Source organism: Gopherus evgoodei, chromosome 2 (genome assembly GCF_007399415.2).
Source record: "Gopherus evgoodei ecotype Sinaloan lineage chromosome 2, rGopEvg1_v1.p, whole genome shotgun sequence".
Classification (NCBI taxonomy): domain Eukaryota; kingdom Metazoa; phylum Chordata; order Testudines; family Testudinidae; genus Gopherus; species Gopherus evgoodei.
This window is the reverse complement of record NC_044323.1, coordinates 88,604,024-88,631,401: the sequence shown is the minus strand read 5'-3', so window position 1 is coordinate 88,631,401 and position 27,378 is coordinate 88,604,024. Positions and strand designations below refer to the sequence as shown.

Genomic DNA, 27,378 nt, shown 5'->3' with positions numbered 1-27,378 from the left:
AGTCTATGAGTCTATGAGACAGCAATATCAACAGCCTTCTGTAATATAAGCTGAGCCTCTGTCAGCAGGCGCTTCCGTATAGCTTCACTGTACAGGCCGCACACTAACCTGTCACGCAGGGCATCATTTAACCTCTCCTGAAATTCACAGTGTTCTGCTAGCTTTTTTAAATTGCTACAAATTGTACAACTGTTTCATCTTCTTTTTGGTCTCTTTTGTGGAACCTATATCTTTCAGCAATTATCAGTGGTTTGGGGGAAAAATGGGACCCTAGGATTTCCACAATGTCACTGTAAGATTTAGTCTCAGGCTTAACAGGGTGTAGTAAGCTGCGTAGCAGGGAATAGGTTTTAGCCCCTACAACACTTAAGAATATTGGCACCACCTTCTCTTCTGTAACGTCATTTGCAATAACAAAAAGCTCAAAATGCTCAGTATACACATGCCATTGCACTATATTCTCATCAAAAGGTTCCAGTGGCCCGGTCAGAGTAGCCATGATTTTTAGTTTCACTTTCACAGTTAGTGCAAACAAGCAGTTTTTTTGTTTGTTTGTTCTTTACCTTGACTTCTACTTCCATCTGTTGCCGGGGCAGCACCGGTATCCCATCTATCGTCGCCACTTATTATATCCTTGGGGGCAGCCTGTTTAGGAAGAAATCACTTGAGGCCAGACACCAGACAGCTAACAAAACTACCATTTATTTACAGACACAGACCTCCCCAACCGGCTGAAGCTGGCTGGGCTATCCCCTAATAATCTAACTCAGTTGCCATAGGAACAAAAACCATGACAACCAAATACACAACAACTGGGCTCTTTGTTAGTATGTTTTATTATATTATTCTTTGGTCTGAAATGCAAAATAACCCCTTGGGTGATAATACGCTTTTCCCACAGGTGCACCACACCTTAACAGAGAAGTTGCCAACCACAGCATGTTCTTCTACAGAAAAGTGTTGGTAGGAAAATATTGTATGTGTTTTAGCTGGATTTTTAATGCAGTGTAGCAGGTGGAATAAGGAGGTGGAGCCAGTATCATGCCACCAGCCAGCTCTCTGCAGATCACTACCAAGTGTTCTGCAGACAATCATACTTTGATCTACAGCCTGCCAACTGTGTGTGGTCATGGTCATGTGACGTGATACTTAGATGAAATGCTGTTAGAGTTGTCATTACCTACAGGCCAGATTTGATCACCTTACTAATGGTGAGTAGCACCTTCTTCCACAGGTTACCCTGTTGACTTCAGTGGGACTGTTGTGGTGTCAGGTGCCAGGCAGTGGGAGTGAGGGTAGCTCAGTCTGGCCCTACATTTATGATTTGTTCAGAACTGTTTCAACCAAATACTGTATAGATGCATTTAGTACATTACGGATAATGTCACTGGACTCATATTTAGTGAAGGTAACAGGCAGCAGCAGCTAGGTAAATCAGAGGTATTTGTAGATAATGAATGGTGAGGCAAAGACAATGTAATTTTTTTACATGTGAGCAGTATTGATTGTATGACACCATTCCATCATAACAATGTTACTTCTGGTTTGCCAGATGATTGATGCGCAGTGTACTCCATGTAATCTTCTTGTATGATGAATGTGGGTGCCATAAACCAATAGCTACTCATTGTACTAGTATTGAGTACAAATGTTTGAAGGTCCTGTGGATTAGGGCTGCTGTGTGCTTCAGCCAATGAAATAAAAGGCAAGAAATGCAAAACTTAATGTCACTGTTGCAGTGTTAACTCATCCAGCCTACATACAGTTGGTATTTCTGATAACTAGTTAAGGGCTACACCCTGCATGCCAACACAAGGGAGCAAAAGGGTGTATTGTAAGGGAAGCTATAGTGTAGTTTATTAATATAGCCTCTTAGCCATAGGCAATTGCACACAATACAATAAATACAAATTTTAAATTGACACTACTCCAAAAAAATATGCAGATTTTAAAAATACAAATTAACCATGCGAGTTTAGCCCATGTAACTGCAATATTTTCACTACACTGCAAATATTCTAATTTCTGAGGTGATGGGGTTAAAGGTATATGGGCCAGGAATGGAGACAGCCATTTATTTCTGAGGTGGCAATACCGGTTATAAGACAATAAACAGAGTGGTGTTTGGCCACCTGGCCAGACCTGCAAGGACAAACACAATTGTCTTTCATTACTAGCATACTTCCCTTTCAGATAGGCGGTCTACATAGTCTGGAAGCAGAGACTTGTAAAAACCCTCCTTAACATATTGAGAAGGGAAGCAAATACGGCAGAACCAAAGCATTTCTTCCCACCCCCTCTAGTGAGCAAGAAGGGACAGGGATTGGTGAGGAGTTTATAGGAGGCTTGGCCTTGTCTCCATCCCCATTACACTGAGCAGTATAACTGTGCAGGTGCATCAACAGATGTGCTGCACTAGGAAGGAGTTGAATAGGTGGCAGGGGGGAGGGGAAAAAGGTGGTGGCACTCTTCTAAGCTCTGCTCGTGTGAGTCTCTGCTCAGAGTAGATTGCACAGCTGTTCAAAAGATAATCATGTGGACTGCTTGGCTCCTTGAGCTCAATTCTTCCTTAGTGGGGCTGTGGGTTCTGCTTGGCTCTGTCGTATGAATTTAGATGGACTAAAGGGCCTAAACCATCAAAGGTGTTAACATGATCCTGAAATTGTCCAACATTAAACAATTTTAAACAAGATTTGCCATTTGGCGTGTTGAGACCTTAGCCCGCTTAGTCCCTCAGTGGCAAAGACATCATTAAAAAACCATGTAACCTTCTGTTAAAGATGCAGAAAGAAGACAAAACAGCTAAAGCATTTGGAATGTGAAGTGTTAAGTAAGGCTTTCATATTAATTTTTTTTTGTTCTTTTTCCCTTTAGCTGTACATAGTCTTTAGAGGGAAATCCCCTATTTTGACAGTCTTTTTAGATGGTATTAAAGAAGATAATAATTGTCCTTTTGGGGAAAAGAGAACAAATTAGTTGATGGGCTGGAGTTGTCATGATTATTAAAAAGTCTTATCCCATTTCCTAAGAAAAACACACACAAAGGGGTGAGAAAAGAACTGCAAGGATAGAAAATGCAGCTCTTGTCTCTAGCTTTGATTATCACTTGTAACCTCACAGCTGCGAAAACACCTGGGTACAAGTACACGGTCTTATCAGCCACTCCGAGACCTGACAAACTTGTACCAGTATTGGGCTGTTCTGAGCATTGCTTTTACCTGCTTCTCTGGTCACAGACTCACAGCAGTGTTGCAAAATACACAATCTTGGCTGACTAAGCCAGACTCTTATTCGACAGGAAAGAGAAGAAATAGGATAGGGAAGGAAAAGGACACGTGTATGGAGAAGGGGAGCCGCAGTCTAACATCCAGAATGGAGGTTGGGATTAAACTGGAGAGGGTTTAGGTGATGGTGGTGTTATCTGAGTACCTCTTTCTGTTCCGCTCTGGCCAGCACATTTCTCAAGATTAAGATGAAGAAGGGAAAAATGGTGTCAGACTAGATCCATGAAGCTCAGGAGATGTGGAGGTGGCAGCCATGATGGTGAAGCTTGTTCCTTTCTCTTCTTTCAGTCAGCCAGTGTTGCGGTAGCTGGCTTTCCCCCACAGTCTCTTCTTTCAATGACCCCCAAAAAGGAGTGACCGATGGAAGTAGCCTATCCCTTCATAATTTTGTCTACCAGTTAGGCCTAATTTCTGACATACAAGTTTTGGTACACTGATTTCTGGTCCCACACTTTTCTTGTTTACCAGGTATGATCTTAACACAGTCCTTAAATTATATCAGTAGGCCTTGTTGTTTTGGACTCATTCAGTCCTTCTGTCTCCCTTTTGCACCTTTTCCCTCAACATTTATTGTTATAGGTTATTGGGCCACGCTATGAACTTTCACTCACTTTTCATAGTTGAGCTCACAGCTACAGTAAATTTGTAGCCCAGATACCACAACAGATCCTTGGGCTTGACTTCTTAATTAGGGGAAAAAGAAGTGTTGGTGCACCCAAAAATGCCACCCACTTGTGTTACCAACATTCACGATGAATTGTGCAGATTAAGGACCCTTCATCTTCTTTCTTACCTGAGGAATGAAATAGTGAACAATGATGACGTTGAAATGATCACTGGGCAGCTGAGTTATACTGTTACTGAGATGAATGGGGCAGTTCACAACTCTCAGTGCTATTATTCCAGGCTTTCTGCAGGCTCAGGCAGACATCTCTGCATCAGTTATGCTTGGTTCACATTTAGAGGTTTACTTTACAACCATAAAAGCTAGAGACTTAATGTTTTTAAATGAAAGTTGAGATTCTGGAGATCAAGGCAGCAGCTCTAGAGAGAGGTACTGCTATGGTATATGTATTCATACTGGCTTTTCCTGAGCTCTGACTGTATACACAGGTTAATGCAGTTTACTCGCTTCCTCAGAACATTGGAAAAACTGGGAGGGATACTGTTGCTCTCTGAATTGCTTTGTACCTTGCCCAGGGCAGATTGTAACTTGTGATTTAGCCCTAGACTGTTTAAAATGTAATATTTTAATATTTGAGTTTGTTTAAAAGTGGTGAAGACTTTTTCCACAAAAAATATGAAAATATTTCCCCACAAGTTTTGAAAAGGAATGATTTGTCACTTATTTAATATTTAATTATGAATTTTTTTATTGAAAAATGTTGGCTTTTTACAACTTTTGGTGTTTTCTCCCCATTTCTCACTCTTTATAATTCTCCCCCATCTCCTCTTCACCATCCTTTTTAAAATCTTTTTGCCAATATTCTAGCAAAAAAGAAGGGAAGGGGAGAAAGCAGGCAGAGGGAAAAGAAAAATTCAAAAAATTTAAATTAAAATATTTTTGGTTTTGTGTTGCACTAAAAATGGAAAACTTAAAAAAATAAACAGTTACATTTTTGAAAAAAGCCATTTTTCAATAAAATGTTTTTCATTTGAAAAATTTCAGTTGGCTATGTCAAGTATAGAGTACATAAACTGGGGATAAATTTGTGTTGTAATAAGACCATTAAGTGTTGCAATCCTAAACCTTTCTGGTGTTTATGTAGTAACATTTCCAAAATATATGCTACTTGATACTACACTGGTCTGCAACAAAAAGACAGTATTTGTCAACAAATACCACTCAGTGGAGTTACTGCGCTTTCTAAGGATAATGTGAAACTGCTGTATCTTGTATCAGAGGGTAGCCGTGTTAGTCTGGATCTGTAAAAGCAGCAAAGAATCCTGTGGCACCTTATAGACTAACAGACGTTTTGGAGCATGAGCTTTTGTGGGTGAATACCCACTTCCTCAGATGCATGTAATGGAAATATCCAGGGGCAGGTATATATATGTGTGCTAGCAAGCAAGCTAGAGATAACGAGGTCAGTTCAATCAGGGAGGATGAGGCCCTGTTCTAGCAGTTGAGGTGTGAAAACCAAGAGAGGAGAAACTGGTTCTGTAATTGGCAAGCCATTCACAGTCTTTGTTCAATCCTGAGCTGATGGTGTCAAATCTGCAGATGAACTGAAGCTCAGCAGTTTCTCTTTGAAGTCTGGTCTTGAAGTTTTTTTGCTGCAGGATGGCCACCTTAAGGTCTGCTATAGTGTGGCCAGGGAGGTTGAAGTGCTCTCCTACGGAAAAGGATAAATGGACACAAATCAGACATTAGGAATGGCAATATACAAAAACCTGTAGGAGAGCACTTCAACCTCCCTGGCCACACTATAGCAGACCTTAAGGTGGCCATCCTGCAGCAAAAAAACTTCAGGACCAGACTTCAAAGAGAAACTGCTGAGCTTCAGTTCATCTGCAAATTTGACACCATCAGCTCAGGATTGAACAAAGACCGTGAATGGCTTGCCAATTACAGAACCAGTTTCTCCTCTCTTGGTTTTCACACCTCAACTGCTAGAACAGGGCCTCATCCTCCCTGATTGAACTGACCTCGTTATCTCTAGCTTGCTTGCTAGCACACATATATATACCTGCCCCTGGATATTTCCATTACATGCATCTGAGGAAGTGGGTATTCACCCACGAAAGCTCATGCTCCAAAACGTCTGTTAGTCTATAAGGTGCCACAGGATTCTTTGCTGCTGTATCTTGCTATTATGAGGTGCTGAGTACTCTCAGTTCTCATTGATTTCAATGGCGGTGGGAGACGTTAGTATCTCATAGGATTAGGCCCTTGTGTGTTCGGCCATATCTACGCTATAGGGTCTATAATGGCATAGTTATGGTGCCATAACTATGCCAGCTTAACTCTGTAGTGTAGACGCAGCCTACAGCAACAGAAGATGTCCTTCCGTCTCTGTCAGAACATCAACTCGCCAAGCTACAGTAGCTAACTTGACAGAAGCATTCTTTTGTTGACTTAGCTGTGTTTATGCTGTGGGATTATGCTGGCATAGCTATGATCCTCAGGGGTGTGAATTTTTCACATCTCTGAACGCCATAGCCTTGTTAACCTAAACTTTCAGTGTAGATTATGCCTAAATGTATAATGATCTCTCAAGACGGAAAGTGTTTTGTGATGTTTACATGAATGGGGTTCTCAAACTATCAAAAGTGTATTTGTTTTCTTATGAAGATAGTACTAAGGAATTTTGCTGGATCTTCAAAGTTCAAAGGATCTTAATCTGACAATATTTGAGATTATGTTTTATGTCGGATTGTATTTTGAACTGCTACTCAATCTCAAACCCATTTCTCTCAGTGCTAACTAGATTCTTGTTTTCTTCTCTTAGGTTGCGGTCTTTGGTAAAGCAATTAGAGAGAGGAGAGGCTTCGGTTGTGGACCTAAAAAAGAACTTGGAATATGCAGCTGCCGTACTTGAATCAGTGTACATTGATGAAACTAGGTGAGTTAACTACACCTGTGTATTGATATTTTGCACCACTCAGATTAAGTTGTAATTTACATATCAGTTGGGAAACTGATGGTCTAAAGGCCTCCACAATAGGCATAGTTGCTGTCATTCTCAAATGAGAGTCCAAGATCTCTTAAGGCAGCCATCCATGTCAGGATTGAGGCAAACTGGTGAGGTGTTGTTCACACTTCTGCTTCTACCCATTGACGTGCATAAATAAGTGACTTAAATCTATCGTGTCAATTCGTTTCACCAGAACTAAATGTATGTCTACAGAAGCGTTTCGGTCAAAATTTCCAAAACTTAAAAGGAAGTGATTATCTGATTGTTATTTGGAAATGTTATAAATCTCACCCAGCTAAAAAGGATGACAAAATTGGGATTGTGAATACTGGAAAACTGAAGATGAGAAATCACGGGAGAGTAATGGAGCTGTTTCAGTGTGCTGATTCTCTTGTTTATCTGCCTGGGAGTGAGCTTCACAATCTGGCATGTGGCTATCCAAGAAAATAAACAATCTGTTATAGATTGTCAAAAACATGTTCCATTAGGGTTACCAAAAAAAAAAAAGTGAATTTTTAACAACTGCTTTAATTAGAGTGTGTATGAGATGTTATAAACCTGTGTTAAGAGCCCTCTATTTACCCATTTTTCCACTCCCCTTCAGGCGTTTATTGGACACAGAAGATGAGCTCAGTGATATTCAGTCAGACTCCGTGCCCTCTGAGGTCCGGGACTGGTTGGCCTCTACCTTCACGCGGCAGATGGGGATGATGCTTAAAAGGTCCGAGGAAAAGCCTCGATTCAGGAGCATCGTCCATGCAGTGCAAGCTGGTATATTCGTGGAGAGGTAATGGAAGATTTAATTATTCTGCTCCAGTGGCTGGTCAGGCTTCGCAGATTGTATTTTTAATATTAAATGAAGACTATTTTATTTTGCTTTTATTGGTACATGTTGCTGAGCAAAGACTGGAAAACTGGGACTAAATAACTGATCATAAATGGAATCTTCACGTATTTATTCGCTATTAGCATAATATGGATCTAATATTATAATTGGTGCCATTTTGGTTTTTCCTCTTTTTTTTTCTTAATGTATGCTTTCAGGGGCCAAAGGGAGGACAAAGAATATATGGTTTCAGATATTCCTATAATAGGGATAAGATGTTAACCAAAGGCAGACAGTTCAGTCCCTGGAGTAACTCTGCCTTTGTGGTCCAGTAAAATGTATAAAGGATGGATAGGTGGCTAATGTAAATCAAACCAAACCAAACCTGTATCTCATCATTCCCGGCTTGAATTACATGAGTCACAAAATCAGTTTAAAGGTTCAGAACTCAGAGGAGTCCACTAAACCTCCCTCAGTCTTCTCCACTGCTGATTCCTGCAGCTTGTACCAAATCACACCGCTAGAGCTAGATCAAACCTGATTTCAAACATCTGAACCTTTTAAAACTTCTTGTTGTTTGAATTAGGACTGCCCTGTATCCAACTTTCAGAGTTTCACCTGTCTTCAGTGAGGAACCTCCCTTCCCTGACATTCTATTTCTTCAAAACAGAATATGGAGTCACATCTATGAAATATACTCAGGGCCAAATTTAGACAATGTGTAAGCAGGCACATCCCAGTTATCTACAATGAAGTTGAATGCACTTATGGCAGGGCTGAGTTATGCTCTCAGTGTAATGAAGAGTTATTTTTAACTGAACTCTTTATGTAGTATCTACAATATTTTCTTCTATATAGTACATTTCAGTAGGAGTTGTTCAGTCACAGTAGGTTAGCAATAGTGTTTATCAGAATTTCACTGATGGTCTAACCTAGAGTCCATTAGACATGTTTGGTAGCCATTACACCACAGGCTACATAGAAACATGATAGTTTCTTCCTGCATATTTATAGCTTCTTTTCTATCAGTATCTCTGAATATTAAGAAATTTGTTGTACATGTGTTAAGGGCACTAGCAGATGTCTATAAGTTTAGGAGGTGCACCTGTCATTGCTTCAGTTTGGAAAACTTTTCTCACCACTTTGATAAGCTATCCTCTGTACACCAACCGCCAAAGTATTTGTTGAAAAAATGTATTTAATTCATGTAGTATTTTTTTCTGTTTTTGAATGATCTTTTTACAGATTTATTCACTATTTGAAATTGTTCAGTAAGTAGTTTTTTATTAACATATTTGAGCTTGTGTTGTTCATGAACAGCTCATAACAAATAGTCAGTGGATTACTGCATTTTCTACTATCTGTTGTTCAGGATTGATGGATAGTTACCTAAATCACATGATCAGAGATGGCTGCAGGATTAAAATCTATATTTGATGGGGGAGAATCAAAATGTCAAAGTTCTTTTAATTTCAGAAGTCTTAAGACTAGCCCACTTATTTTTTTTCAGCGTGTTGTGAATGTTTTTCAATTGCTTTTTTTAAAATTTGGATTAAAATATTATTGGTTATTGAAATATTTCCTTTACCAAAAGCCTGGGAAATCATGTATGGTAGACTTGTCTCTGGTAATAACTGTATAAATGTATTTCCATTCGCTCTTATGTTGTTTACATGTAGAGAAGGGTGCAGTCCGCACCTATAGCCTTATTCAGCAAAGCATTTAAGCATATGTTGAACTTTGAGCACTTGTACAAACCCATTAAAGTCAATGGGACTTGAGCACACACTTCAGGTTTAACACATGCTCAGGTGCTTTGCTGAATCAGGGTATAGGTACTAATTACTGGAGCTGGGCAAAATCTTTTGCCCGAAACTTTTTTTCAGTGAAAAATGTAGCTTTGACAACACTGAAATGTTTTGTGATTTTGTGTTGGTTTCACCAAGTTGTTTGTTTAGAGAAAAAACAACATATTCAGTAAAATTTAAAACATTTTGCTTCTATGTTTTCGAAGGAAAGCATTATGATTTTTTTTGGTTAAAGATGACTTTTTGCTTCGCAATTTCCTTTAATTTTATTTTTTAAAAATTAAAAAACATGAAATATACTCAAATTGAACTGACACATTTAGTTTTCTGTTGAACAAAGTATTTCATTTGACCCAAATTTACATTTTTTTGATGTTTTAATTCACTGATTTGTTTTTTAATTTACTTTTGGTTCAACCCAAAGCAAATACTTGTTTTGACTTTTTGGACTTGCCAACAAGCCAAAAAAATAATCACATTATTTACCCAGCTTTTCTGATTACACCCTTTGCACACACCTGCACACACAAACAACACAAGACTATATGGAGCTGTTTTAAAAAACAAAGTAAATTGTTGGAAAAGCTGTACCATATAGGAGCTGAATAAGTCCAGTCAACAGACTTGATATGCTTACTGAAGCTCTATCTTGAAATGCATTCTGCCCTGGACCAGCAAGGACTGAGAGGGTTGAAGACGCAGTTATTGTGGGAGAATAGGAAAGTCTTGCATTGTTGAAGAGTAGCTCCTCTGCTTGATCAAGATGAGGCAGATGCTGAGTGAAATCCCATTTGGTTCTACTTGTCCAGGAAGACTGTGGCCCTAGTATGTGACCTGAAGTAGGAAGGATGTAAAATGAGGAAAAATGAGGAAAATTGAGGTCATCCTTAGGACGTTAATAAAGATGCGGAGGATATGTACAGGGAAGGATGAAAGAAGAATTGCAATCTGTTTTTTTTTGAATAAATGATGTCACCTGAAAAGAACTCAAATGAATCTTTGGTTTTCTATTTTGTTTCTCTATTCATTTATTTATTTTATTTTGGTAGAATGTACAGACGGACATCAAATATGGTTGGCCTGAGCTACCCACCAGCTGTAATTGGAGTGCTAAAGGTAATACTGATGAAAGTGTCTTTTAACAAATGTTGATAAGGCACTATGATATTTTGGTGGGAGGTCTTTGAATTCTCCCTCTCATCCTCTCTGAAGTTTAATATAATTCACAAACATTAATCATTTACTGACCTAAGGGAAAATCCTTCCTGTTGAGAAAAAACAGATGAAAGTTCTGGCCATTTTCAAATGGCGAAGATGACCAGGAGGATAAGGTCATAGCTCTGTGGGAGATTGCAATACTCAGGGCAACTGAGAGCTGAATCGGATGCTGAAATCAACTTGAGACTTTGATAGTAAATAAAGAAAACTACGATGCACGAGTTTGACTGAGGAGTAACCTGTTTCCAGTTGTGTGCTTTTAAATGGGAAGACTGAGATGTTAAAGTGGTGAAGTGTTACATTTGTGATTCCTGTTCATGTCAACAAGGACCATGGAGATCATGAAACCACTGGCAGTTTATGTGAACTGTTGAGAAAAACCAGGCATGATGTCCTAATGAATAATGCCTTTGTACAACTCTCAGCTATATTAGTGATGAGTGAGTCAGCACAAACCTTTATCTTTCTGTGTGTTGAACTGAAATATGATTTGAAGAGATTCTGTCACTTCAGTACTGTAGTTCAGCTTATCTATAGATTGGATACCCAGCCCTTCACAATGAGACAGGCACAGTATTTCACATCTTACTATAGGCTCAACAAGGTAAGGGCTGAACAGTGGTCTTGTGTTTAAGGCATTGGAGTATGAGTCAGAAGACCTGAATTTGTTTTCCAGCTCTATCATAGACATGAGATATGTGGCATAGGGTCCCTGTTCTACCCCAGTTGAAGTTAATAGGATAACTCCCTTTGAAGTAAATGGAGCAGGATCTAGCCCAGAATCTTTCTATGCTTCAACCTTTTTATATGTAAAATGGAGGAACACTATTTCCCTGCATCACAGGAGAACAATGAAGCCCAGGCACTTTGAAATCCTCCCTCAATGTAGGGCATTATGGTCCTGTCTTGCTTCTTTGGATGAAATCCTGCCCCCATGGGAGTCAGTGCCAAAACTCCTGACTTCAGCAGGCCTAGGATTTCACCCTTAGTGTTCTGAATTATTTTATTTTGAAACACTAAACAAACATGGTTAACCTTCACTTTGGGTTTGTCTACATGAACAATTAGTTTGCGGCAAGCTGTGGTGTGAATCTACCTTCACTAGACTGCCACAGTCTAACTGTTCATGTGCACTCTGCTGATCCGCATTAACAGTTTGATCTAGTCCTCTTTGAAACTGGACTAGATCAAAAGTGCATTAGCGGACTGTTAATGTGCATCAGGAGGGTATATATGAACAGTTACACCATGACAGGTTAGTGTGGGGTAGATTCACACCACAGCTTGCTGGAAACTATGTGTTTGTGTAGATAAGTGCTTAGAGCAGGGGTCGGCAGCCTTTCAGAAGTGCTGTGCCGAGTCTTCATTTATTCACTCTATTTTAAGGTTTTGCGTGCCAGTAATACATTTGAACATTTTTAGAAGGTCTCTTTCTCTAAGTCTATAATATATAACTAAACTATTGTTGTATGTAAAGTAAATAAGGTTTTTAAAATGTTTAAGAAGCTTCATTTAAAATTATATTAAAATGCAGAGTCCCCCGGACCGGTGGCCAGGATCCAGGCAGCGTGAGTGCCACTGAAAATCAGCTCGCGTGCTGCCTTTGGCACCTATGCCATAGGTTGCCTACCGCTGGCTTAGAGCAACAGAACAGCTTTGAGAGGGTCTACACTCATTCAACTTTCTTCTCCCCTCCAAACACTGTGTGTCATGCTGAACCCTCATTCCATTAGTTTGTTTCTTGTAAACACAGAGCAAATTCTCTTTGCTGTAATGATACATTTTGAACTATAATTCTGTACTTATAAAAACTCCCAAAGCCTATGTTTTGATTGCTGACATTAAAAACTGGGACATTTCAGTTGTTCTCAGAGAAGTTCCTGGGATATAGAGACCATCATATGAAAAAGTAGGACTGACCTGGTCAAAAACCTGTGGCAAAACTCTTACTGAATTCACAATCAAGCCATATATTATTTTTATTATGATGATTCTTATTTTAAAAGTTCCAATACTTGTATAAAATATGGATGTCTATACATACAAATACACATTATTATTATTATTATTCACTCATTTGCTTCCTGACTGGAGTCAGTGACTTATAAAATAGAATAAACACCTAAAACCAGTGAAACTTTTAAAAGGACTGTGTGGATGCTTTCTGCACTGTTTCCCCCCATCTCTCCTACTCCCCACCCATTTTCTTGAATAGCTCAAAGAGTTTGAACTTAACCTTTTGCAGGGGGGAGCATCCCCCCTTTTATTTGCTTCTCTTACCTAGTCCCACTGATAGTGTTTGAAAATCAAAAGCACAGTTTATGATTTCTCTTCTAAGGCTCAGTCCACAAATCACCTCCCTAAGAGCTTGACCCTGTCCTCAGTGCTTGTAAAATCAGTTGCTGTGCAGAAGATGATTTACCAACATATGTGAAAATGACTCTCTGAGGGCGGGACTGAGACCCCAATGTCCCTGTTGCTCTCTGACTCTTTCTGAGACATTCACCAGGCTCTGCATGGGTTTTTCACTCTGAAGCACAAGCTTGAGCCTTCAAAGATTCTATATCCAATGCCATTCACTCCGGAAGGAGTTCTGCATGTGGGAGGTTTTGGGGATCAGGTCCAAATTACGGTCAGATGTAATCACAATACTTTGGTCTAATTTAACTGTCCTGCTAGTTGGATAATGGCTGCATGGTACTTAAAGATTATAAGCCTTGTTTGCATCTTTTCCTTCAGGGCTGATCTTAAGGGGCAGATGCTCAGCTGGTGTAAATCCTCATCACTCCGTGGCTTTAATGGGGCGATGAGAGTTTACACCAGCTGAGGATCTGCCTCTACATCTCTTACACAAATGCAATTTCCAACAAGATTTTAGTCTTGCTAAAAGTGAAGGAATATTCCACCCAGAATCTGTTGTATAATGACACTCAGCATAATGTTATGTCTAGGCGATCCCCTTCCTCGTCCCTGGGACGCGGCGCCAAAGCCATCCCCGTACGCATGCATAAATAAAAGGCAATCATCTTTCTTTTTCAATTAAAGTGCCTTGGGGAATTGGGGGTCAACATGCAACAGAGATTAAGTGTGGAGGATAATGTCCAATTTAAAGATGTAAATCTTTAATGCACAGTTAAAGGAGTATAATTCAGATAGGCATGAATATGCTCATGCTGGCAGCACCACAAAGTTCTCAGCAATCAGGAATGCTGGTCTTAGGCCAAAGATGACTGTACTGCTGATCTGTATATCATTCTCCCAGCTATACCTTCTCTAGCACCTTTTCTTATTTTACTAGGGAGTGGAGGGCACACGACATTTAAAAAACACCTCACTCTTGGACAAAATGTAACTATGGGCTATATCCCACAAGGTGCTGAGTGACTTCAGTAGGTGACAATGGTGCTCAATGCTTTGTTCAGAATCTTGCTGAGTTGAGTCTTACAAACTAAGATTAATGCTTACTCCTACTGTACTCACCACCTCTCCACCCTCAGCTTTTCTATATAATTTATAATTCAGTAGACAATGTGGGGGAAAATCTCCCAACTGACTGTGGATATCTACCCCTCTACCAACATTGGCAGTTAACACTGCTGTGATTTTTCTCCTACTCTGTAGTTTTCTGGAGAATCTGAGGAAATACATGTAGTGTAAAAAAAAGTTGAAGAAAATTAGGGTAATGTTAACTCTTGAATATTCAGTAACATGTGTGATGTAGGAGTGATATTAAAACCAGCATGAACTGAACACCACTTGGATCTGGTTTTCAGCATTACTGTAGGGAGAGGGTATCTAATTGTTTCCCCACTATTCCTTACATTTTTATACGTTTATATTTATTTTATGTCTTTAAATTGCAATTGAAATAAAACTCACCCATTTAAAAAGTTGTAAGCTCCCTGACACTAAACTTATACTAGCATAATGGTGACAGGTTTCAGTGTGGTAGCTGTGTTAGTCTGTATCAGCAAATGATGGGCATTCAGCATAATTAAATACACATACTTAAATATACAGGTAACACATTTATTGAGTGTTTGACTTTTGATACTATTCTCTAATTCAATGAATAAAACTATTGAAAAGATAAATGTACTTTTTTGTTCAGATAGACACCTCAGTGCTGCATAGAGTCTCCCCAGTTGTGTTTGAAATTGGCAACAGAAATAGATCAGTGTTAAATAACAGGATGGGGAGGGAAGATGTTGCAGGACTACATGTAGCTTAAAGCTTTGTGCTTTGTGGGCTTGGTCTGTTGCATTAATTTAGATGGAATGTATGGCCCCAAAGAGTCAAAGGTGTTAATAGGACACAGTCACTGTCCAACATTTGTGGTTTGGTATACAGAGACCGCGGCTTGCTTAGTACCAAGGCAAACACACCATTAAAAATCCATTTTACCTTTTATTAAAGATAGAGGGAAAAAAAGGAAAAACTGTTAAAACATTTGAAATGTAAAGTATTAAATGAGGTTTTCATAGACTCACATCCTTGGTTCCCTTTCCTTTTAGCTGCAGAGTCTTTAGAAGGAATATCCCCATTTGACAGTCTTTTAGATGGCATTAAATATGGCGATAACTGGCCTTTCTGGGGAAAAGCAATGAAGTTAGTTGAGAGAAGCTGGAACTGTTAAAATTTCAATCCTGTATTCTAGAAGGCAAAACAAGGCAAATATATGCAAATATATGCAGGAGGGGAGAGAAAAGAACAGCAAAGACAGAAAATGCAGCTTCCATCTCTGGTATTAACTTTAGTTGCAGCTTCGCTACTGGAGATATACAGGTAGGGTACATGGTCTTATTAGCCACTCTGAGACCTGGCAAACTCGTACCAGCATTGAGTCATTTAGGGCACTGCTTGTATCTGCCACTCTGGTCACAGGCTTACAGCAGTGTTGCAAAATATACAGTCTTGGTCAGCTAAGCCAGACCGTTATTAGACAAGACAAAAGGCGAGAGATAGGAAAGATGAAAAAAACAAGGCATGGACGGAAAAGGACTTACTCTGTGCGTGTGTGTGTGTGAGTGAGAGAGAGAGAGAGTCAGAGTTACATCCCAGTTGGGATTGAGTTGGTGGAAGTAGCAATATCATCTGGCTCCCACTCTCTGGCCTGGTCTGGTTAGGACATCTCTCAGAATCAGGATGACAAAGGCCCAGTAGTATTATGGTAGATCCCAGGGACACAGGAGACAATGACAGTGGCAGCCATCATGGTAAAACTTGCTCCTTCGCTGTTCTCCTGTCTATGTCAGTGGTTGTTTGCAATCAGGTTTTTCTGCTAATTTTCCCCCAAAGTATTTTCTTTTTAACAATCCTAAAAAGGAGTAATGGGAGGAATGGCCTATCCCCTCATTAATTTGTTCACTAGTTAAGCCTAATTTCTGACACACCAATTTTGGTCCATTGATTTTCAGTCCTATACTTTTTTTTTTATTAAGCATGATCTTAACACAGTCCATGACTTATACCAATAGGCCTTTTTTATTTGGATTAATTCAGTCTTTCTGCCTTCCTTTTGCAGCTTTTCCCATCCACATTTGTTGTTATAGGTTATTGTGACCTTTTATAATCTTTCATTCACTTTTTACAGTTTTACAGACATGGTTATTCTAAGGTCACTTCTACATCCTTTCCATCCCTTGCCCAGTGGAAATGTACTGATTCCTCTGCCAGGGGTGCCTTTACATTCTCAGAGGTCGGGGCCAGAACTGATCCTATGTGCTTGGTGTTTGCCAATTAAGACAATCTCAGTTTTCACTCACTCTCTGGCAAGCTCCTTCAGTGGGTGTTTGCCTAGTGAATTAGTAAAAACTGAGTAACAGCCAGTGGAAATTGGACCTCAGGCATCAGATATTTCTTCTGTTATTTTGCCACAAGATAAACTGCTCTTTCTGTGTTTCTAGGTCAGACTGAAGCATGAAATTGTATTTTATGCTTCAGGGAGCCTCTTGTGAGAACTGCAGAGAGAGACTCTGCAGACTTGAGGGGTTCTGACACAACAGGTGCCTTTAAAATCTCAACATTCACCCTTCTCAGTTGGCCCAGTACCCACAGTATTTTCCTAGACAGGAGAAAGCACAGAACTGCAACCAATGCAGAGGCAGATGCTGAATATGCAATAGTGCCAACTGTAGACTGTCTGAAGAACAGGAGTACTTGTGGCACCTTAGAGACTAACACGTTTATTTGAGCATAAGCTTTCATGGGCTACAGTAGCCCACAAAAGCTTATGCTCAAATAAATTGGTTAGTCTCTAAGGTGCCACAAGTACTCCTGTTTTTTACGGATATAGACTAACATGGCTACTACTCTGAAACCTGTAGACTGTATAGGCATTGTAATGGTAGGGTGCTTATCCAAACCAGGATTTCAAATCTTTTGACATTCAGCCTTTGCTGATCATAGTTAGATATCATGAGTGACCATAATTAAAAAAATCATTTCTGAATGTATATTCTTTGTTAAACTCCTGCCAGATCTGCCATGATCGTAACACATTGCAGGGCAAAATAGAACAGGGGTTCTCAAACTTTATTGCACTGCAACCCCATTCTATAAAAAAATTACTATATGACCTGGTGGGGTGGGGGGGGAAGGAATGAAGCCTGAACCTGCCTGAGCCTCGCTGTCCTGGGTAGGGGGCCCAAAGCTGAAGCCCCAGGTGGGGAGCTTGTAACCTGAGCTTCACTAGCCATGGGTGAAGCCCTCAGGCTTCAGCTTTGTCCCTGGGCAGTGAGGCCCGGGCTTTGGCCCCAGACTGCAGCAAGTCTAATGCCAGCTCTGGTAACCCCGTTAAAATGGGGTTGGGACCCACTTTGGGGTTGGGACCCACAGTTTGAAAACCGCTGAAATAGAACATGCTCTGATTAAATGAAATTAGAGTAATCCAGAAGCAGTGATGATTTTTTTTCATATTCCGCAAAATTATGCTTTCCTGATTGTTAAAGATTTAAAGCAGCAGAAATTGCATTATATTATAAAAGAAATGGCTGTATTAACGCCTTTTTTCCATACCTTGCAGAATGTAGACAAGTGGTCCTTTGATGTATTTGCACTGAACGATGCTAGCGGGGATCATGCACTGAAATTCATTTTCTATGAACTTCTCACACGTTACGATCTGATCAGCCGTTTCAAGGTTAGTAAATCTGAGATGAGACTTTTCTTCCCAACTCCCCAGAAGATCATTGAAAGAAATAAACTCAAACTTTATTCAACCTACTTCCACCCGTACTTTTACTGTAACTTTTACTATGTTGGTGCTGTTCATTGATTTAAATACTTTCCTGTGCACTACAAATGTCTGCATTTAGATGGACTGGGCCCAAATATGTTCCCTTCAAAGTCAACAAGAAACTTTTTTAGACTTTTGCGGGGCTGCATAACAGTCCTGGAATATAATTCAGTCACATTGCCTGTTCAAGAATGAGCTGTATTTTCACCATTTCGAGATTGACATGTTGTACTTGAGTCCCTCATCATGATAGAAATTACTGCTTAGATGAGTCCATCACTAAATAAATGTAATTTTTAAGAGAGATCCTGGCTAAACTGTACCTGGAACATTGGGAATACCCAACTGTGCTCCTGTGTGCTGTAAAATCTTCAGATTTAGTCACTGTATGAACAAGCATTGTTGATGCACTACTCGTAGTTGATTGAACAACTTGTACTGGCTACAGGTTCATGTTTAGTGTTATCCAATTATTGATGAAATTAATGCATTTAAAAAGATTTTTCAGTGGGGGATGAAGGGGGTTTAAAATCTCAGGATGCATTTAATCTTGGCCACTCTTGGGACTGCCATCTTCAGAATGGATACTGCCACAATCTAAATAGTAATGGTAACCCCTTCTTGTCTCCTCTCAAAATGAAATATTGCTGTTTCTCTTGCTTCCTATGAAGCATGCTATGTTCATGATTGTGACGGGTTGGACCCCACATCTGGGGTGCCACCTGATGTACTGAGATCCCACTGAGCCCACCTGTCCCACCAGCCTGGGTTCCCCTTACTCTATGCTGCTGTGACAGGCTCTCAGGCCCCCTTCTGGCACACACACAGGTAGGGACACACCCAACTGTAGAATCACACAGAGTCTGCAATCAGCTCTCTGTGGAAGGACTCAGCTGGGGGAATTGCCCAGCACTCTAGAGTGTAAACCCAAAATTAGATTGTCTTGTACTCAAGGCTGGTGCAAGGATGTTTTGCGCCCTAGGCGAAACTTCCACCTTGCGCCCTCCCCTGTCCCCGAGCCCCCGCCCTGAGGCACTCCCCCCCCCGCGGCAGCACCCCCTCTCCGCCCTGAGGCACCCCCCCTGCGGCAGCTCCCCACCCCATCTCCGCCATGAGGCACCCCCCTGCCTCATCTCACCCCTGCTCTGCTTCCACCCCAAGCACGCTGTCGCTGCCTCACTTCTCCCGCCTCCTAGGCTTGCGGCACCAATCAGCTTAGGCGCAGCAAGTCTGGGAGGTGAGAGAAGTGAAGCGGCCATGGCGTGCTCAGGGAGGAGGCAGGACGGGGGTGAGCTGAGGCGGGGAGTTCCCCTGTGTGCCGCCCCCCGCTTACTTGCTGCAGGCAGCCCTCCCTGCGTCCCTCTGCCCCAGGTCCGTCTGCCTAAATGCCGGCAGCGACCAGAGCGGCCAAAGAAAATGCTGCCGGCAAACCCTAGTGCCCTAGGCAACCGCCTAGGTCGTCTAATAGGTTGCACCAGCCCTACTTGTACTGTATAGAGAGCCATACAGCGTAAGCTCATGAAATTCGCTCTCTCCCTCAGTGTGGAGGAAGATATGCTACAGCTTTTTGTTGTCCCCCCCAGTTATGAATTGCACAAACTGGGTTTTGGAATAAACAAAAAACAAGTTTATTAATTACAAAAGGTAACTTTTAAGTGATTATAAGGGATAGCAAACAGATCAAAGCAGATTACTGAGCAAATAAAACAAAACACATAAACTAAGCTTAATACACTAAGGAATACTGGCTACAAATACATTTCTCACCCTAAATGTTGTTTCAAGCAGGTTGCAGTTTCTTGAAGGTAAACTGCACCAAATGCAGCTTAAATCTCCAGGCATTTCTTTTACAGGCTGACCTTTCTTGTCTGGGCTCAGCCCCTGCCTCTCCCAGCTCAGTTCCTTTGTTTCTTCAGGTGTTTTCAGCAGTCTTCCTTCTTGGGCAGAGAGGCAATGGAGAAGAGCCTAGATTAACTCACTCCCCAGCCTTAAATAGGATTTGCATATTGCGGGAATACTTTGTTTCCTAGTTGTTCCTCCAGCCCCTTCCCATGGGAAAAGTACCAGCATTTCAAGATGCTATCCTGTACCAAGTGAAATGATCACATGACCCTGCAGTGTCAAAGCAGCATTTTAAGAAACTTCTCAGGAAGGAGGGAGATTAGTATCTTCACAGTCCTAATGTCCTTCCTAATGGCCCATCTAGGCTGATTGCATACTGTCTGGTGTGCGTTTCCCAAGTACACACGCAGTTGTAATTGTTACATGGTCAATATTCCTAACTTCAGATACAGAAATTATACATGCGTACAAATTGGATAATCACATTCAATAGATCATAACCTTTCCAATGATACCTCACATGGCCCGTCTTGCATAAAACATATCTTAGTTATGCCATATTTATTTAATAACAATATTTCTATGAAGAATATGGGGCATAATGTTACAATGATACATCTATTCTGACTAGAATTTGTAGTTTTCAAAAAGAAGCTCTATGAATTTGTAGTTTTCAAAAAGAAGCTCTATGAATGATTAGTGTTTTCCTAATACTTGTTGATTTGTAAGCACTGTGATCAAGTCCTTGAACTAGAACACACAAACCCTTTTTATCACTTTCCTCACATAAATTTCATTCACAGAGCCAACTACTGATGTCTGTTTCATTCAGCCTTTCAGATCTGTGCTGTTCAAGTTTCATTTCTGCACAGTTGACCAGAGCTATCAACAAGACAGTAGTGAAGATATACTGTACGTCTGAGGGCCTACTTACCAATCTCTCTCTCTCTTCATTTAGGCAAATACTGTACCCTTATCTTCCTTGACAGATCTTTGCTTGTCCTGCCACCACTCAAGCTTTACATTACTTCTTCAGCTATATGCAGAGCATGAATCATTTCAAGCCCTCAGCTCTGCTGAGGTCTTGAGGCTGTTGCAATAATGGAAGTAGTTGCACCACTGGTGCTATTTCTAAATTCACCTGCCCTTGTTTTCTCTTACACTTTTGAGAGGATACCTTATTCCAGTGCGCCGTGTATGCTGAATGTTGCCACTGCCCTTATTCTCTAGAGTCTTGAGTTTCAAGCTTGGGAAAGGAATTAAACACTCAAGCACAGAAGCATAAAACCTAGTGGTGTCCAGATCCAGATGCTGCCAAAGCTGGGTTTTATATTCCAACCTTGGATAGTATTCTCAATTAAATCTGGAACATGAACAAAAATGATGGAAACCTCACAAGGAAAAAATAACTGTTCTCATGAGATTTTCATCCTTTTGCCTTGGCCATATTCTTTCTCTGACCCATACTTCTCTGGCACCTGTCTTGCCCAGAGGGTTGTCTTCTGAGAAGAGCCCCACAAGTCTCCCTTCTTTGGGCTGCTTCTTCAGGGACTGCCCATATCTAAAGAAGATCTTCCCAGGGTGGTCAGATTCTGTCTTTCTTCCCCTCACACACACTCCCACCATGCACACACAAGGCAGAGTTGTTTACAGTTTGCTTCTGGCTGGTAGTGTCACTGAACGTACAGATCCAGATAGCCACCACACAAGAACTTCAGATATTGTAGTTCTGAGCATGTGGTACGAGCACTGGAGAGCAGATGTTGCCATTCCCTTAAATGTGTGGTTGGACTGGTGACATTCTCCTCCCCAGGAAATTGCTAAATTCTGCCCTCACTTATGTGTATAGTACTACTATTGGAGTGAGTGAGTGTTGCAAATCTGTACTGTGTCCGAGAGCAGTATTTGGGAAATAGATACTAAGCAAAGACTTGGGTAAATAATGCTTCTTATGGAATGTTTCAGTGTAGCTGTAATATGTGTCATTAAAAATCTAAGCCATAAATTGTGAAGTAATGATGTTTAACAATGGTCATGAGAGAACAGACATACACTTTGTGACCTGTATTGAAACATTTCTTCAGGGGCAATCAATCAAGGTCTGTCTGTTGTTTTTTATTGTGCATTATGTCTTCAAACAGCCATGTAGTAGTGTACTGTCTTGTTAATCTGTATGTGTGTGTGTGATTCATCCCTGATGTAGTTAGGAATGGGTAAACTTCTTGATTTACTGTTAGTTTCTGCAGTGTCTGCTAAGGGGTTTTAGGCGATTTATTTATGTATAGACCACATTTTGGGGCACTGGATGAAAGTTACTCATAAAAATGCCAATAATTGAAGATAATTCTGTCCTCAGTGCATTTAACTTTGTTTCCTTTTTTAGATTCCCATTTCTGCTCTTGTCTCCTTTGTGGAAGCACTGGAAGTTGGATACAGCAAACATAAAAATCCTTATCACAATCTAATGCACGCAGCAGATGTTACACAGACTGTACATTATCTCCTTTTTAAGACAGGTGTAGCAGTAAGTACCTGAATACCAGAACAATGAGACTGCAGCATTTGTGCTCATTAAAAAGATTGTATACAGTGGAAACAATTCCTACTGTGGATGAACTTGTCATTTCTAAGTGCTATGAAAATGAAAAGTGCTCTGTAGGTGCTCAGTATTATTGACTAACTTGGATGTGGTAAAATTACTGATATAGTGAAATTCTGTTTATAATGATCATGGAGTGAAAGGATGGACTTGTGGTAGGGGTGCTAATCTTGGGAAACCTGCAATCAATTCCCTGCTCAACTACAGATTTCCTGTGTGACCTTGGGCAAGTCATTTAGTCTCTTTGTGCCTCAGTTCCCCATCTTCAAAATGGGGATATTATTATTTACAAGGGTGTTGTGAAGATAAACACATTAAAGACTGTGAGAATCTCAGATGGTATGGTGATGGGAGCTGTACAAGTATCTACAATAGATTGGTTATACTGAAACTCTAGGGAAGTAGAAAGGCACAATCCCTCCTTGATAGAACTAGTGCAGGCCTTGCCTCCTTTGTCTCCTTTGACGTGATGCATGCCCCTAGGGTACCTGGAGGAGGTGCAAATCCTGCATTTAACAATGATTAGAAGTCAGGAAAACCTACAGCAAAGAGACTAAAGATGCTAAATCTGTTTAGATTAACAAACAGAAGGTTAAAAGGTGACTTGATCGTGGCCTATAATTACTTACACAGGGAAAAGATATCTGATTACAGAGGGTTCTTTAGTGTACCAGACAAAGACATATTAAGTGACTGGAAGCTGAAGCAAGACAAATTCAAACTGGAAGTAAAGTGCAAGTGTATAACAATGAACAATGTACTTAGTAACGTGGTGAATCCTCCATTGCTTGAAGTCATCAAATCTGCTCTAGCTCAACCAGAAGTTATGGGCTTGGTGAAATTCTATGGTCTAGGTTATGCAGAAGGAGTGACTAGATTCTCATAATGGTCCCTTCTCACCTTAACGTCCATAAATGAATGCCTCTCGAGTGCAGGGAATATAATTGTCCTTGGCTCTTGGACCAGCAAGGAGAGAGGCATGGATCTGACTGAAAAGGACTTCAGTAACTCAGCCAAAGGTTAGAGGTCTATCACAAGAGTTGGGAGGTTGCAGGCCACAGAACCTCAATGCGCAGGAGGTCAGACTAGATCAGGGGTGGGCAAACTACGGCCCAGGGGCCACAATCGGCCCTTCAGATGTTTTAATCCAGCCCTCGAGCTCCGCTGGAGCGGAGTCCGGGGCTTTCCCAGAAGCAGTGGCATGTCCCTGCTCTGGCTCCTACACATAGGGACAGCCAGAGTGCTCTGCACATTGCCCCTGCCCCAAGTGCCACTCCCATTGGCCAGGAAATGTGGCCAATGGGAGCTGCAGGAGTAGCACCTGTGGATGAGGCAGCATGCAGAACTGCCTGGCCAAGCCTCCACTTAGGAGCCAGAGAGGGGATATGCTGCTGCTTCTGGGAGCTGCTTGAGGTAAGCGCCCCCTGGAGCCTGCACTCTGACCCCCTCCCACTCCCCAATCCTGATCCCCTTCCCACCCTCTGAACCCCTTGGGCCCAGCACAGAGCAACCTCCTGCACCCCCAAGCCCTCATCCCCAACCCCACCCCAGAGCCCGCACCCCCAGCTGGAGCCCCCACACACCCCAACCCACTACCCCAGCCCGGAGCCCCCTCCTGCACCCAGAACTCCTCATTTCTGGTCCCACCCCAGAGCCCACACCTGCACCCCAGCCCTGAATTTCATGAGCATTCATGGCCCACCATACAATTTCAAAAAATCATATACATATGATGTTAGTTTCTGAGATTGCAACAGGGAGACCTAAAGAAATACTAAATCTCCTGTGCTGACTGTTAATAAAAGTTTCAGTACAAACATAATGCCTGATTCCAGTCTCACTCGTTCCAGTTACTTCTGATTTCACTACAGTAACTGAGATAAGATTCAGACCCACAGCTAACTTCTACAAACTAGTCTAATATTCCTAACTGTTTCACTGCAGATATTTAGCATGTAGGTTAAAGAAAACCCACTAAAGGACATAATTACTAAGGATATTAAAACCATGTTTAATGTGAATTGCATTATGATGGTGAACCAATTGATTCCTTTCCTTTCCTCAAACAGCATAAGGATGGCACTCTTCCTACTTCCTGCAGTGCAGTTCTGCTCAAAAAAGTGACTGTGTAAAAATGACTCCTACTTATTCAACAGATCTATTGCTCATGTGTTTTCAGGGTCATATTACTTTACTATTTTTGGCATGTTAATACTGTAGCATCATCACAACCGTAGAAGGGTGAGCTGTGTTCTTTTCTAGCTCATGCATCACCAACAGAACTCTATAATTTCCATGTTCTGCTCTCTATTACACTTGTCTGACCCCACTGAAGACAGCAGGGCTATGCAGGTGTGGTAAAAGGTAGAATTTGAAGGATATGGTATAACCACAGAATCTGGATTCTTGAATCCTCATACTGATGACCAGGACCGTCACCTTGTGTGTAAGTGTTCCAGTGATCCTCAGAGCTAAGTTGTCAGGAGCTTCATGTTCCTGATATGGTCTCCCAAGATGAACAGGTATGAGGGGTGGTTACAGACAAAGCATTGTCCAGTCCCCCAAGTCATCAACGGTGGATCAGTCCTCAGATCTCTACGGGCTGTGAAAGCAGATGAAGGCTGCAGCAAGTGGAGATCTCCAGTTGTCTCGGACTTTCACTGCCACTGGGCCCCAGACCTCCAACTTGTCATGATCATGTGGTTGCTATCGGCACACCAGCTTCCCCACGTTAAAAAAAATCATGCACAGGTTTCTACCATGGGAAATAACACCTTTCCAACCTTCCAAGCCCTGTGACAATGGACTAGTGGTGACGGGGACAGGATTAGTGAATCTGGCAGTCCCTGGCCATGAATCTGCATGGTGGTAGCTAAATGGGCGTCTGGCACCTGGACTGAGACAGGGTGTAATTTGGCAGCTACTATTGTGACTGAGCGGTCCTCTTTAGGATCCCCTTTGCTTACCCCGCATGCAGAGAAGGCTAGAAAAGGTGCCCTAAACCTGGGCTGTCTCATACACTCCTGGCTGGATTACCACGTCCACTGGGATCACTCTGCCTGCAATCAAAGCTATAAAGAGACAGTGACTTTTGCTACATGGAACGTTCTCACCCTGATGGATAACAAAGATAATGTATAGCTGGAAGGAAGAACTGCTGTCATTGCCAGGGAACTTGCGAGATATAACATCGACATCACTGCCCTGAGTGAGACAAGGTGCCCAGATGAAAGTCAACTGAGAGAAGAAGCAGGAAAGAGTCCTGTGACACCTTATAGACTAACACACGTATTGGAGCATGAGCTTTCGTGAGTGAATACCCACTTCGTCGGATGCAAACATGCTCCAATACGTCTGTGTACACGTGTGGTGCCTGGGCTCCACCCTCTCCGGGGAGGAGAGGAGCCACGCCAGCCCACTCTACTCTGGTTGGTCTGGGAGATTAGCCCGGCAGTCCTGGCGGTACTTGTCCACCTGGCGGGTGGGGGCTAAGGCCCTCCAGCAGGGCAGAGCCGTAACAACCGCAAGGCGCCGGGCCCTACGTCAGGGTGGACAGCAAACACAGAGTCAGTAAGCTCAGGCCTTCTGTCAGGGCTGAGCAACAGTAGCAGTTTTAAAGGCCCAACCCTAGGTCAGGGCGGGGCAGCAAACACTGAGTCAGTAAACTCAGGCCTTGAGTCAGGACTGAGCAACAGTAGCAGTTATCGGCCTCCTCAGGCCAGGGAGAGGGGGAGTCTGCCACCCTGGAGTGGAGTGGCAGGGGGGACGCAGACCCTCCCACTCCACTGCGTCCCAGCCACTCCACTGCGTCCCTAACAGCGGCTCTCACTCCGCTGGTCAGTCAGTGGGGATTCTGGCCACAACACACTGACATAGGCTCCGGCAACTCCGCAGCCTGACTGGGATCAGCTGCCTCCAGGCAGCTTCCGTATTCCCCCTCGGGACCTACCTGGGTCCTAACGTCAGCCTCTGAAGGGTCCATGAGCATAGGCTTGTCGCAACCGGGGCTGGGTGGTAGGTCCGGGAGCTCCTCGGGATAGTCAGGCCAGGGTAGCGCCGACGGCTCCTCCGGGTAGCAGCAGGGGCGGGGGAGCTCCGGCGGCTCCTCCGGGTAGCAGGTGTTATAACCTTATTCCCAGATTTGGACCTTAGCGTCCAGAATATGGGGGTTAGCATGAAAACCTCCAAGCTTAGTTACCAGCTTGGACCTGGTACCTGCTGCCACCACCCAAAAAATTAGAGTGTTTTGGGGCACTCTGGTCCCCCTGAAAAACCTTCCCTGGGGACCCCAAGACCCAAATCCCTTGAGTCTCACAACAAAGGGAAATAATCCTATTTCCCTTCCCCCCTCCAGGTGCTCCTGGAGAGATGCACAGACACAAGCTCTGTGAAACTACACAGAGTGATTCCCCCTCTCCGTTCCCCAGTCCTGGGAACAAAAAGGATTTTCCTATTCACCCAGAGGAAATGCAAAATCAGGCTAGCCAATTTAACACACACAGACCTCCCCTGATTTCTTCCTCCCACCAATTCCCTGGTGAGTACAGACTCAATTTTCCTGAAGTAAAGAAAAACTTCAACAGGTCTTAAAAGAAAGCTTTATATAAAAAGAAAGAAAAAATACAAATGTTCTCTCTGTATTAAGATGATACAACACAGGGTCAATTGCTTAAAAGAATATTGAATAAACAGCCTTATTCAAAAAGAATACAAATCAAAGCACTTCAGCACTTATATTCATGCAAATACCAAAGAAAAGAAACCATAGAACTTACTATCTGATCTCTTTGTCCTTACACTTAGAAACAGAAGACTAGAAAATAGAACTACTTCTCCAAAGCTCAGAGGAAACAGGCAGACAGACAAAAGACTCAGACACACACTTCCCTCCACCCAAAGTTGAAAAAATCCGGTTTCCTGATTGGT

The 27,378-nt window shown here is 41.9% G+C and overlaps 1 protein-coding gene across 8 annotated transcripts in view; it reads left to right on the top strand.

The window, feature by feature from the left end:
* Nucleotides 1-27,378, top strand: part of PDE1C (phosphodiesterase 1C) — a 566,690-nt gene that overhangs the window by 430,388 nt on the left and 108,924 nt on the right. For all 8 annotated transcript variants that reach the window (XM_030551321.1, XM_030551314.1, XM_030551319.1 and 5 more), the window contains 5 exons: nucleotides 6,737-6,850; nucleotides 7,527-7,709; nucleotides 10,606-10,672; nucleotides 17,799-17,915; nucleotides 22,237-22,377. In XM_030551321.1, the coding sequence (XP_030407181.1) occupies nucleotides 7,624-7,709; nucleotides 10,606-10,672; nucleotides 17,799-17,915; nucleotides 22,237-22,377 (411 nt within the window). In that variant the 5' untranslated portion in view covers nucleotides 6,737-6,850; nucleotides 7,527-7,623. The remainder of the gene's footprint in view (nucleotides 1-6,736; nucleotides 6,851-7,526; nucleotides 7,710-10,605; nucleotides 10,673-17,798; nucleotides 17,916-22,236; nucleotides 22,378-27,378) is intronic.